Genomic DNA, 14,122 nt, shown 5'->3' with positions numbered 1-14,122 from the left:
AGTTAAAGCTTCTTAATTTATGTCAATTTTGAAATATATTTTCCAGCTGAAGAACACTAGTAACTCACACATAAATTACAGTTAGTAACTAGGATGCAAACATGTTGGAGATACATGAATATCGCAGGCTCAATATTTCAGCTTTTAGTCACGTTAACGCCAAGTGCTAGAGACATGTAAGAAATACACCTGCAGAACCATGTATGCTTCCCTCCGGTGGGGAGAAGAGGGAGAACAAGAGGACAATAATGGGCTTGGCAGTGACCAGAAGGAGAGAGAAGGGCAACCAGGTTTTGTTTCATGTTTCCGAAAACACGCAGGGCACTAGGGGAACATGTATGTGGACCTCAATCTAAACAAAGCTTTGGCTGCTTAAAGTTAAAAGTACTATTAGATAAATATGAAATATGGGGACCATTAAGATTATACATACAACATACATACATATGTTGCATATACATACAACACCAGATTCTCCTTAGCCGTATATTGAATAGTTAAGGACTAGAATTCACACACTACAGATGATGATCAGGTGTCAAAACCAGATCAACTCACTTTTTCTAACTGTATTCAAGGGATTCCAGGCTAAACAAGTAAGGCTTCCAGAAGTACCACCATACAGTCCTTGTTTTAAGGCACGCACATCTATTAGGCCACAAAGTTACAGGTGATACTAAAGGACAAGCATGAGGACCCAGCTTTGTCTTCTTGACATGCTCCACTACAAGTACCTGATTCATGAAATGCCAATGAGGACTGGAGAGGTCAGCATGTGAAAGCACTGAATAAGCATCTGAGATAATTAAGATTTCAGCCTTCCAAACATGGACGGGAAGTGAACAGCAGTTAAGAAAATCAATAAGTCTTTTATTTGTGGTGACACAGATGTCTCAGTCAATAGAACCTAATAGGCAGGCTTGATCGCGATGGACAGGCGCCTGCCTCCAAGGCTATCAAAGGGCTTCCTCTATAACAAACATTAAAACGCATTTATGTTGCTATTGAAGAATCGAGGACCCTGCAGGTAGCTTAATTTACCAGTGTATGTTTAAAGGCACTATACTATTTCAGATGTGTCAATTTAATTGAATCAAAATTAGTGAGAAATAACTGGGCTGCAGGACTGTTTATCCCTCACTGGCTGGAGTAGGTCATTCTGCTTTAGACGACCAGTCAACTAGGCAAACTGAGGGCTCCTGAAGCCCAGGAATTTTAAATGCCAAAGGTCTGCTGTGACTCTGTTCCCCTAAAATGCCAGTGTTAGTTTCAGGACAAAAGAAGGAACTAAGGTGAGAAAGTAGCAGTTTCTCTTTTTCTCCCTAAAGATAAAGAAAGAAACAGTCACCTCAGGATGCAGGGCCATTTCAACCACCCATGGGTTGACACACTTGTTCAGAACTGATTAACTTTTTTTACACCGAGCTGGCAGCAGGGTGTGTGCATGGTACTTCAATCTGCTGGGAGTGAAACCCATTAGCACAGTTTGAAAAACGTGCTGCAAATTGTTCTGCCAATCAAATTAAGCCGTGTAATTCATTTATGAGAAGAAGAATTTTATAGATCCTTTATCTGCTTATTAAGTTTATGGATACAAAAACTAGACAGCACTAAGTTATTACTATAGTCTTAATATGTAATGACACCTACCTGGCCATTGGCTAATATTTTTTTCAGTTCAGCAGAAGACTTCTTCAAGCTGAAAAGAAAAGACATAGTTTTTAACGGCAAGTTCATCAGCACCTCTGAACACCACTGAAAATTCCAGACTAAAACACACTTTTGTTTTAGGGGTAGACATAGACCACACTAGTCTTTTTTTTTTTTTTTTGTGGTACACGGGCCTCTCACTGTTGTGGCCTCTCCCGTTGCGGAGCACAGGCTCCGGACGCACAGGCTCAGCGGCCATGGCTCACAGGCCCAGCCGCTCCGCTGCATGTGGTATCCTCCCAGACCGGGGCACGAACCCGTGTCCCCTGCATTGGCAGGCGGACTCTCAACCACTGCGCCACCAGGGAAGCCCCACACTACTCTTTACATCCTTCTCCCTACATAAAATATTTTCTAAAGTAACAGGCCAAATGGCAAAGGTATCGATAAGGGACTGAAACCCCGTTAGTAATCTAAAGCAATAAAAAAGCCTACTGTCATAATGAAGCTAGGCTATTGTATGGAGTATTTCAGAGACCTCTTGTTGCTATTAGTTCTGCTGCCTTTGAGTAGCCTTACAGTGGTTATTTTATGTGGACTCTGTCATCTGCTAAATGTCAAGTACTTAACAATGCACTCTTAGAATGTTCACAGCAAACAAAGATTACAGAACTTCAAAAGATAAAATAATTTAAGTCCTGATTTTGTACTATAGCTAAGAGTTACAATTCAGCTTCCTGGGAAGTAAATGTGTAATAGAAATAAATCCTGGCACTCACTAGCTGTGTGCTGTGGAACAAGATACTTATCCGCTCTGAACCTCAATTACCCCTTTCTATAAAATGGGGGAAATATCAACATTATAGTGTAACCAAGAAAATTAAATATTACAAAAAGCCCTAGCACCTGTTTCTTGCACATAGTAAGTATTAAATCAATTTTAGCTGCCTTCTCTTTCCTTTCCTTTCCTGTAGGTATGAAACCCAGCTTCCGTTGGTATGTAAGAAATATAGAAATCTTCTTCTCTGGACATTTATGACTATGTAAACATTTATGTGGATGAGTTTAGGGAAAGCGGCCAAAAGATGCTGTGAAGTCCTTCTAGCTTTATAATGAGTTATACCTGTACACATCCACCCAGTTAGCAGAGTGGTGCATAAAATAATACCTCCTCCCATCAATGTTCTAATTTGAAATTTAAAGCTTGTTAACTCTATCCTTAATCTATCTACTCTAACCCTCTACCCATCTGCCAAATTAACTCTCTTCCCTTTGGTAGTTATCTGTAGATACCTTTCTTCCCACCACACCCTCTCCCAAGACTGGAAGCTCCCTGAGAACAGATACCACATCTTACTCACCTCTCTATACATTCCATTTCCTTCCCGCTCTCGAACCTAGCCCAATGACTTGGCACATACTAAGTGTCTGATAAGTGATAGTCATTATTCTGGTTGTTATTATATGGTAGTAACACACACACACACTCATTTGGTACCTTTAATAAGTTATATTTGAGAAAACCTCAGACTTCAAGTTTGACCACACTCACGATTCCAAGTTATAATTATTTTTCTTAATAAATACTTCTTAAACTTCTGCTACAGTCAAATGCAAACTATGGAGCCCTAGTCTCTACTTTCCCCAGATTTTATAAAACATGCCTTCAGCCAATGATTCTAAACTTTAATAACATCCTCCCAAGTCTAAGAATTCATGCACTCAAGTGGCAATTAAGAATACTGCAGAATGGGACTAAAGCTGAAATACATCCCCCCCAAAATAAACTGACTAAGATCAGTCCAGTTGAAAACAAAATATTAGCCTCTACCATTTCCTGAATGATGACCATGTGCCACGCACTGTGCTAAATGCTATTACTTAGTATCCTGATCTAATCTTCACAGTAACTATCCCGCTGTGGGTATACCCTGTGGGGGAAAGTTATTCCTGATACATAAAGAAAACAAAGGTACGAACCTTGTTCAAAGTCTGTCTGTCTTACACACATACTTTTTTTTTCTGGAAAACATCTGGACCCTGATATTGCCATAAATGGTCACAATTTAATATTTGCAATTATTATAAAAACAGAAATGACCAAACAATGCTCAGGCAATGTTTCTCCACAGATATTCCATTATGTCATGCAACTTAAAATAATAACATTTTGATTCACTGCATTTACAAAACACCTTTCATCCAAGAAACAAAATGTGATTCCTTAATACAACTTCATCAATCTTCTTAACACCAGAGGTAGATAGATGGAAAACTTAATCATCCTAATTTTATAGAAGGAGAAAGCCAGAATGTTTAGGAAAGGCCGTGCCTTGGCAGTGGGACGTGAATTCAGTAACTATGGTTTAGGAACACCATGTGGATTAGTAAGCTCAGTTTAATAAACATATCCACCTAAGGCAAAGACCAATTCATGCTTTGAGAGTAACAGAGGAAAAAACTGACTTTATTCATTATGTCAATATCTGGCTATGAACTTTGGTAAAAAATTATATTTATATATCCTGGCAATTTCTTTGTGCCCCAGTTTACTCAATGTTTTATTTTTATTTATTTATTTATTGGCTGCATTGGGTCTTTGTTGTTGCACACGTGCTCTCTCTAGTTGTGCCGAGCAAGGCTACTCTTCGTTGTGGTGCGTGGGCTTCTCATTGCAGTGGCTTCTCTTGTTGTGGACCACAGGCTCTATGCACGCAGGCTCAGTAGTTGTGGCTCATGGGCTCTAGAGCGCAGGCGCAGTAGCTGTGGTGCACGGGCATAGTTGCTCCACGGCATGTGGGATCTTCCTGGACCAGGGCTCGAACCCACGTACCCTGCATTGTCAGGCGGATCTTTTTCTTTTTTTAAACATCTTTATTGGAGTATAATTGCTTTACAATTGTGTGTTAGTTTCTGCTTTATAACAAAGTGAATCAGCTATACATATACATATATCCCCCATATCTCCTCCCTCTTGTGTCTCCCTCCCACCCTCCCTATCCCACACCTCAAGGTGGTCACAAAGCCCCGAGCTGATCTCCCTGTGCTATGCGGCTGCTTCCCGCTAGCTACCTATTTTACATTTGGTAGTGTATATATGTCCATGTCACTCTCTCACTTTGTCCCAGCTTACCCTTCCCCCTCCCCGTGTCCTCAAGTCCATTCTCTACGTCTGCATCTTTATCCTGTCCTACCCTTAGGTTTTTCAGAAAAATAAAATTTATTTTTTTGATTCCATATATATGTGTTAGCATACAGTATTTGGTTTTCTCTTTCTGACTTACTTCACTCTGTATGACAGACTCTAGGTCCATCCACCTCACTACAAATAACTCAATTTTGTTTCCTTTTATGGCTGAGTAATATTCCATTGTATATCTGTGCCACATCTTCTTTATCCATTCATCTGTCAATGGACACTTAGGTTGCTTCCATGTCCTGACTATTATAAATAGTGCTGTAATGAACATTGTGGTACATGATTCTTTTTGAATTATGGTTTTCTCAGGGTATAGGCCCAGTAGTGGGATTGCTGGGTCATATGGTAGTTCTATTTGTAGTTTTTTAAGGAAGCTCCATACTGTTCTCCATAGTGGCTGTATCAATTTACATTCCTACCAACAGTGCAAGAGGGTTCCCTCTTCTCCACACCCTTTCCAGCATTTACTGTGTGTAGATTTTTGGATGATGGCCATTCTGACTGGTGTGAGGTGATACCTCATTGTAGTTTTGATTTGCATTTCTCTAATGATTAGTGATGTTGAGCATCCTTTCATGTGTTTGTTGACAATCTGTATATCTTCTTTGGAGAAATATCTATTTAGGTCTTCTGCCTATTTTTGGATTGCGTTGTTTGTTTTCTGATATTGAGCTGCATGAGCTGCTTGTAAATTTTGGAGATTAATCCTTTGTCAGTTGCTTCATTTGCAAATATTTTCTCCCATTCTAGGGTTGTCTTTTCGTCTTGTTTATGGTTTCCTTTCCTGTGCAAAGCTTTTAAGTTTCATTAGGTCCCATTTGCTTTTTGTTTTTGTTTTTTTGTTGTTTTTTTTTTTTTTTGCGGTACTTGGGCCTCTCACTGTTGTGGCTTCTCCCGTGGCGGAGCACAGGCTCTGGACGCGCAGGCTCAGCGGCCATGGCTCATGGGCCCAGCCACTCCACAGCATGTGGGATCTTCCTGGACCGGGGCACGAACCCATGTCCCCTGCATCGGCAGGTGGACTCTCAACCACTGCGCCACCAGGGAAGCCCAGGTCCCATTTGTTTTTGTTTTTATTTCCATTTCTCTAGGAGGTGGGTCAAAAAGGAGCTTGCTGTGATTTATGTCATGGAGTGTTCTTCCTATGTTTTCCTCTAAGAGTTTTATACTGTCTGGCCTTACATTTAGGTCTTTAATCCATTTTGAGTTTATTTTTGTGTATGGTGTTAGGGAGCGTTTTAATTTCATTCTTTTACATGTAGCTGTCCAGTCTTCCCAGCACCACTTATTGAAGAAGCTGTCTTTTCTCCATTGTATATTCTTGCCTCCTTTATCAAAGATAAGGTGACCATATGTGCATGGGTTTATCTCTGGGCTTTCTATCCTGTTCCATTGATCTATATTTCTGTTTTTGTGCCAGTACCATACAGTCTTGATTACTGTAGCTTTGTAGTATAGTCTGAAGTCTGGTAGCCTGATTCCTCCAGCTCCATTTTTCTTTCTCAAGATTGCTTTGGCTATTCGGGGTCTTTTGTGTTTCCATACAAACTGTGAAATTTTTTGTTCTAGTTCTATGAAAAATGCCAGTGGTAGTTTGATAGGGATTGCACTTAATCTGTAGATTGCTTTGGGTACTAGAGTCATTTTCACAATGTTGATTCTTCCAATCCAAGAACGTGGTACATCTCTCCATCTGTTGTATCATCTTTAATTTCTTTCATCAGTGTCTTAGTTTTCTGCATACAGGTCTTTTTTCTCCTTAGGTAGGTTTATTCCTACCTATTTTATTCTTTTTGTTGCAATGGTAAATGGGAGTGTTTCCTTGATTTCTCTTTCAGATTTTTCATCACTAGTGTATAGGAATGCAAGAGATTTCTGTGCATTAATTTTGTATCCTGCTACTTTACCAAATTCATTGATTAGCTCTAGTAGTTTTCTGGTAGCATCTTTAGGATTTGGCAGGTGGATTCTTAACCACTGCGCCACCAGGGAAGTCCCTCAGTGTTTTATTTATCTGCATGGTCACAGTGACTTGAACTATCCAAAAATCACTTTTAAAAACACTTTAAAATTTTAATGTGATACAAATGACATTTTAAGGGGACACTGAGATACCCAAAGAAGAGTAAAAGGGCGAGGGGACCAGAAATAATGTTGTATCAGAAAAGCTGAATGAGTTTGGAGAATTTAATTCAGAGACAAGATTTAAAGGGAATATAAATTCATTTGTCCACTCATTTATTCAGGAATTACCGACTATCACCTATGTGCCAAGCATCCTCCTGGGAACTGAGGATTCAACAATGAATACATCTGAGCAGTATCCCATTTATATATGTACCATATCTTCTTTATCCATTCAAAACCGTAATGGAAAAAAAAATATAAAAGAATATATATATATGTATACATATATATATATCTAACTGAATCACTTTGCTGTACAACAGAAATTAACCCATTGTAAATCAACTATACTTCAATAAAATAAAATAAACAATGAATATGCTACAGTCACTGCCCTCAAGGAGTACAGAATCTATTGGGGGACAGGAGTGATTATAATACAATGTGCTAACCACTACAGTAAAAGCAAGCACAGGGAGACACTGGGAATTCATAGAAGGAGTACCTGGCGTAGACTGGGAGGTGGGCAATAATCAGGAACAGTTTTCAGAAGAAGATAACATCTTTGTTCATCAAAGATGACAAAGGTTAGCCGGAATGAAGGCAAAGAAGGGAATGGATTAAAAGAAGAAAGCAGGAAAGAGGCAGCAGTGGATGTGAAGGCCCAGTAGTGAGAGGAAATGTGATCCATTAAGGGGACCATGTATTCATCAGCAAAGCTGAACCATCAGTTGGAAGGGGGGAGTGGCAGGCTAGGGGGCTAGAGTGAGCAGAGGACCCACACATGGCAGGCCATGGTTCACCTGCTGTGGAGGGTACAGTTTGTCCTGAAGGTTGTGAGGAGCAGTAAAGGGGGGAATGATGGGTTCAGAACATGCACTAGCAAGACCACTCTGGCTGCAGTGTGGAGGAGGGACTGCAATGGGGCAACACGGGAGGTTATAGCAGTAATCTAGGGAGCCTGATCTACCTTTTCAACAACAGAGATGCTGGCAAGTAGACAGACTCCACAGTGATTCAGAAGGTAGAACCTATAAATGGAGGGACTGACTGGATGGGAGTCAGTGACTTGAGGGAGACCCAGGAAGCAGTGAATGATGCCTGGTGGGTCCCCTGGAGTTAGCATCCAGGTGGACGTGGGAGAATTTACTGAGACAGGAAACCCAGGAGAAGAAGTATGTTTGGAGGGAAGATGACTAGTAGAGCTATTACCTAGAAGAGGGAACAGCCCTGTTCTGAGGGCTAAACTCAAATCTTTACGAGTGGGTGCTAAAGGGACACAAATCTCAGCTCACAAAAAGAACGTTCTGAGACATAGCTACATGAACATGGAACGGGTACCTCAGCCAATAAAGTGCATTCCTGCCACAGGGCTGTTCAGGAAGAGCCTGGATGACCATCTGGCAAGGAGTGGGGAGTCGGGCACCTAAGGAGAGCAGCATTAGATGGGGGCCTCTCCTTCTCATGCTTCACACCACAGGCAAGAGGCTTCTATAAACAACGAGCTGGCCATGGCACTCTGTTGAAAGTCGTCTAACAGCTTGCCAATACACTGAGGGGAAAGCTCAAACACCAGGCCCCAGGAGCCAGCTCCTGTCACCTCCTTTTCTCCTACCACTCCTACTGTTCTCCCCACCTTTCCATTCCCTCCCCCAGCCCAGCACCCCTCCCTGGGCTCCAGCCTAACTGGCCTTCTTCTGAACACATGGAGCTCCTTCCACCCAACGGCCTTCACTTACTCTCCCCACCCTCTGAAATGCCCTTCTCTGGCTCTTGATGTGGCTAGGTATTTCTCATCCTTCAGGCCCAAGTGGAATGCCACTCTCCCCTGGGCACCCCGTCCAAATCTAAACACAATCCTGCCCAGTGTTCTCTCACTTCAAAATCTGCTTGTTTCCTTCATAACACTAATTATAAAGTATAATTATTTGTATACTGGGGGGAGGTGGTCTGTATGCCTATGAGACAGTGAGCTCCAGAGGATAAGGACCACATTGTATTCCTAGTGGGTAGGACAGCACTGAATAAATAGGAGGCATTCGATAAATACTTTTGATTAGTTATCAATATGGGGCACAGAACATGGTCAACCTAGGGTGGCATATTAAAATCACCTGTAGGACTTTTTCAAACTGCATTCCTCCCATAACAAAAATCACTTCTGGAGCAAACTACCATTACTATTTAGGAGGCTGTCATATCCCTAAAGGAAGATGCTGCAACAAAGGGCTGAGAACCACTAGATCAGATAGTCTCTTTCCAGCCCAAAGATGTTATAATACTCTGTGAATATAAATGATAGTTTTTAAAAAGCCAAGCTAATTCACTTTGGTTTTGGTTAAAACCAAATCTGAGAGAGTTGAAAAGTTATCCTGCTGCTTCTCTGCCTTACTGTCTTTTTCAACTCCATCCTGCTTTTTATACCATGATGAACTTTGACCTAAAACACCAGGAAAAGTCCTTGTTTTCACTCAAGGCTAATAGTCAGTCTGTCTGAATAACATTTTTTCTAGAAGTAGTGGTAATAATTAGAGGCCCTGCCCTCTTCGAGCTGAATGTAACAAATGACCCTCAGTCCCCATGCCTCTACTCGGCGGACGTGGCTCTCATGCCCAAGAAGCATGAAAAGAGAAGCCTCAGAGCATCGTCTGGCAGGGCCAAGCACTTGGATGAGGACTAAAAGACCTACCCCTCAGGACCACAAGACAGGTGATCCACTGGTGAATAACCAGTGGATGTATTTTAATACAGAATAAATTGTTTAAGAAGGAAACACACTCTAAGAGTAGTGTGTTCATAGCAGGAAAGCTGTGCGTAAGATATACTGACACTATAATAAAGCAATCAAGGAAGTGACTTTTGGGGAGGGGACAGGAGAGTAGAGAGAGAGTCAGAAGGAGAGACTTTAAATTACCTGCAGAAAAGCCCAGTGGCAAAAGAACCAAGACACTGGGTGGAGGGGGTAAGGAGGGGCACGGAAGGGAAAGTAGAAGCCTAAGCTACATCTCAGCAGATAAGGGCTGTGCAAACACTGACTACTGCCCTAAACCCAGAAAGACCTGGGCACACAATGGAAGCGTGATCCGGCTCAATGATGGCTTTTCAGTCACCAGTGTGAATACATACACACAGAGCAATCACCTTCAAGTGTCATCTTCAAGTACAGTAATAAGATGTTAACCAGCTGAATAACTGAATATGTAACAAATATGATCTAGAATTCCTTCAGCTTAAGCAGGTCCTTCTACTTGAGAACCTTAATCTTCTGGAAGTAAGTTCTCAGGTCTGTCAGAAGAACACTTTGAAGAGGCTCAAGTCTTTAGTATCCCTCCCAGTATGGGACAATGTTAGCATGAATTAATGAAAATTATCTTCCTTCTGTAATAGCTCAATCTCTTGTGCAGCAAAGATACATAAATGGACAACTTGGCTGGTCAATTTAAATTTCACCACATTACTCTTTCCTTGCCTCCTTCTGGGAAAGGTATCAGTGAAGCATGACACTGCCAAAAGATGGACACGCAAGACAAAAATAATAAGCATTATACAAACCAGATCATCAAAGCATGGAAACAGTCAAAGGCACTGAATCTTCTGTTTCTGCATTATCTGGAGACTGAAGGAAAACCATTCCACAGACCAAAATAAATAGTTCAACATGTCTAATTTTATCTTTCTCTATGAGGTCCTTTCTTTTCAGTCAATACATAGCTAGGGTTACTTAACTGGTCAGATTTCTTCTTAGCCACATACACACTTTTGAGGTCTTATTAAAAAAAAGAGATGTCATCCCACAAGCCTCTTCTTCACTCCCAACTATGTAGATATTCACGCTCAGAGGCACATGTCACTCGCTCGCTCTCACCTATTGCTTGGAAGTGAATCTGAGACTGCTGGGCTGCTGTGTTGAGAGGATCCAGCCCGGGTATTCACCTACAAGTAAAGAAAGGATCTTGATCAGTCTGTGTTCTGAGGACACAGTTCTAATTAACCTGTAATTTGCCACAAATTTCTCATTTCACTATGAAGGTTAATTAGCTTTTTACTAGACAGACCCATGGTTGGAGTCTATTCAGTATATAGGTTATAAAAACTGTACAACCTGTATATTACATAATACTTTGTTCCTGTCATTATTCAAATACTTAAATAGTGCTGAAAAAGCGAGAGATAAACTGGGGACATTTTCAATTCACTGTCTAAAATTGAAGTCAATTCTAGTGAAAAAATTCAGTTCACTGTTTCTTTTTGTTTTATATAAAAAACAGTATCTTCAAAAAAGTATATTAAGAATACATCCAAGGGTTAGTAGTGAACCTCACGATATCATACCCCTTCAGCTTTAAAACCAGGCAGAACATTGCAGAATGTTTCTTATTCACTGAAAAATGAGGTCCAAGTAATTAATTATAAAACGCTTGAGTCTAATACAATAGACAGTTTTTCTTTTAAATGTAAAGCCTTAAGCAGAAATCCAGAATTCAAAATATGCAGAACAATGAAAGGACATTAAATAGATATATGTTTCTAGCATAAACATGTCAAAAGAAGAGGGGGGTATTCTGTGTGCAATATGCTTATGTGCTTAATTAATCACTGAAATGAAGTCTATATTTTTACTCAAGTAAATCTTTGTAGAGACCAGTACCCAGGATCATCCTGAAGAAACAGACCAACAAGAGAATTCCAAATAATAATTTTTTTTAAATAGGGCATCAAAACCCCAATATGTACACATATTGAACAAATACTAATGAATCCCCCTCCACAACCCATTTAAAAAAAAAAAAAAAAAAGGAACGCTTGTCAGAGCTTGAGAAAGTGCAGTTTTATTTGACATTTCAATAAGTGGAACACAGCATTACAAATCCATCTAACTTTACTGAAACAATTATTGAAATTCGTACCTTCAGGCCATGTATGTTCCGTTCCCCAGGAGGCTTGCAGGCTGAAACAGTAATTGACTAAATTGTAGAACACATCAGGGCCATTTACAAATTTGCTCAAAATGAATCGTTTAAAAAGAAATGAGGGTGACACCAAAATTAGCAGAGAGAAATGATTGAAAAGTGGCTCCCAAGACCCAAAGTGGGAATTATGAACCAGGGTTTTTAACTTGCAGGAGTGAGCATTTATAAATGCAAAGAGCTTTCTGACACCACCTCATATAAATTCCAATTTCTGCTTAAAACATATAAAAATCAAGTTAACTGAGCTAAAATGATTAGATTCCTTTCATAATTCAAATTTCTGCCATCATCTTTCCTCACTCTATTACATTGTATATCTGTTATCACTTAATACTACAATGAAAATAGCTGGGGTTTTTGGAGGGGAGTGGGAGGAGGATCTTTTAACGCCAAAACAATTGCTAGAGATTCTAAGATGAAATATTTAAGTTTGAACATCAGTTTGCAAAGCAGTAAGCAGTCAAATTTGTTAGAATACAGATATACCATTAATTTCATGACATTTCTTGCAAATCTTGACATTTGCTAACATTTAAGTCTAAACATAAAGCAGTACCAGCGAAAATAATATTAATTTCCTGACACCATCTTGAGTTACAGGTTAGTACTTTTCCAATTCAGCAAATGCTTCTTCATCAAATGTTAAAAAAAATAAAGTGCTTCCTGCCCATGTTATAGGCTGCTTCCATCTGAAAACTACAGTGTCCTACATATTATATGTTAAGGGGCCGTCAATTTTGATTGATTGTTTGGGAAAGGATGAATTTGATTTTTTTTTTTTTTTTTTTTTGCTCCTTTCTCAGATGTACATGTATTTTCCTCTGTTTCTGACAAGAAATCGAGCTGTTTAATAAGAAGAAGATGTGGCTAATAATTACAAAGCACATCAGTTGCTTTAGGTTTGTGTATTTCAAATATATTCAAAGTCATTATGTTATTTTCCTTAAAAAAAAATCTAAACCTCAATAAAGGATTTTTATTTGTTTTTCTAAAATACGTTAAAATTAAGACTCCAAATCCTCTTTCCTAAAGATGGAAATTAACTTTTTGAACAAAACAACAGTCACATACATCTGATGCTTGGTCCTTTAGGGACCATTAATACTTCCTAAAACAACACTTCAGAGCATTTCCTCTGAAGTAGCCAGTGCATTATAAACTTCATTTAGTAAGAAAGTGGCTAACTAAGGAATTAGAGACAGGCATCAACTCTTATCTCCTACCTTAACATCTGCCTCGCTCCTCAACTGGCTTCTTAAATCTTTATGACTGGAAATCTAAACAGTTCTCAAGGGACTTCCCTGGTGGCACAGTGGTTAAGAATCCACCTGCCAATGCAGGAGACACGGGTTCGAGCCCTAATCCTGGAAGATCCCAGATGCCGCAGAGCAGCTGAGCCCGGGTGCCACAACTACTGAGCCTGCACTCTAGAGCCCGCGTGCCACAACTACTGAAGCCCATGTGCCTAGAGGCTGTGCTCTGCAACAAGAGAAGCCACCGCAATGAGAAGCCAGCGCACCGCAACGAAGAGTAGCCCCCACTCACCACAAGAGAAAGCCCGCGCGCAGCAACGAAGACCCAATACAGCCAAAAATTAATTAATTAAAAAATAAAATAAAAAGTAAACAGTATTCAAAAAAACCCAGTAGCCTCATAATTCCTAAAGTTGTGGAGTCAGAAGTTACTGTAAAGCTAGTGAATTTTCATACTTATTAATAGTTAACATATCTTATAACTACAAAGAGAATTAGCCCTGAGCTGGGAGCTACTATCCAATGCAATTGTGCCACTTGGAATGAGAAGACCTGATGTTTAGAAGAGAATTGTTTTCTCCTGTCCTCTGATTTGCTCAGTCTAGAGATTCTTTTTCACATGGGGCCTGACCACAGAATCTAAGAATCTAAGGTCTGAGAGCCTCTAACCAACTCAGTAGACCCAGGCAATATACCCAATGTCTATACTCTAACTGTAAAAATCTGTATAACCTCTAAATTTATATAAATCTTACATAAAATTTTATATATATTTAGAGATTTATGTAAACTTATATGAAAAATAAAATTGCATAAAATCTATACTTCGTGTAGATAAATAAACAAAAAGCAAAAAACTGTAGAAAACTAAAGACATAGAACAGTATGCACAACACCACACAGATAGGGAGACTGAGTCTCAT

The 14,122-nt window shown here is 39.9% G+C and overlaps 1 protein-coding gene across 3 annotated transcripts in view; it reads right to left on the bottom strand.

The window, feature by feature from the left end:
* MAP2K5 (mitogen-activated protein kinase kinase 5) overlaps positions 1-14,122 on the bottom strand; it is a 266,164-nt gene that overhangs the window by 216,145 nt on the left and 35,897 nt on the right. For all 3 annotated transcript variants that reach the window (XM_067751737.1, XM_067751743.1, XM_067751752.1), the window contains exons 5-7: positions 11,884-11,924; positions 10,842-10,909; positions 1,651-1,699 (exon numbers count right to left, since the gene is read on the bottom strand). In XM_067751737.1, the coding sequence (XP_067607838.1) occupies positions 1,651-1,699; positions 10,842-10,909; positions 11,884-11,924 (158 nt within the window). The remainder of the gene's footprint in view (positions 1-1,650; positions 1,700-10,841; positions 10,910-11,883; positions 11,925-14,122) is intronic.

This window comes from Pseudorca crassidens, chromosome 1, assembly GCF_039906515.1.
Source record: "Pseudorca crassidens isolate mPseCra1 chromosome 1, mPseCra1.hap1, whole genome shotgun sequence".
NCBI classification, from domain to species: domain Eukaryota; kingdom Metazoa; phylum Chordata; class Mammalia; order Artiodactyla; family Delphinidae; genus Pseudorca; species Pseudorca crassidens.
The sequence above is the reverse complement of the archived record's forward strand: the minus strand, read 5'-3'. Positions and strand labels throughout refer to the sequence as shown.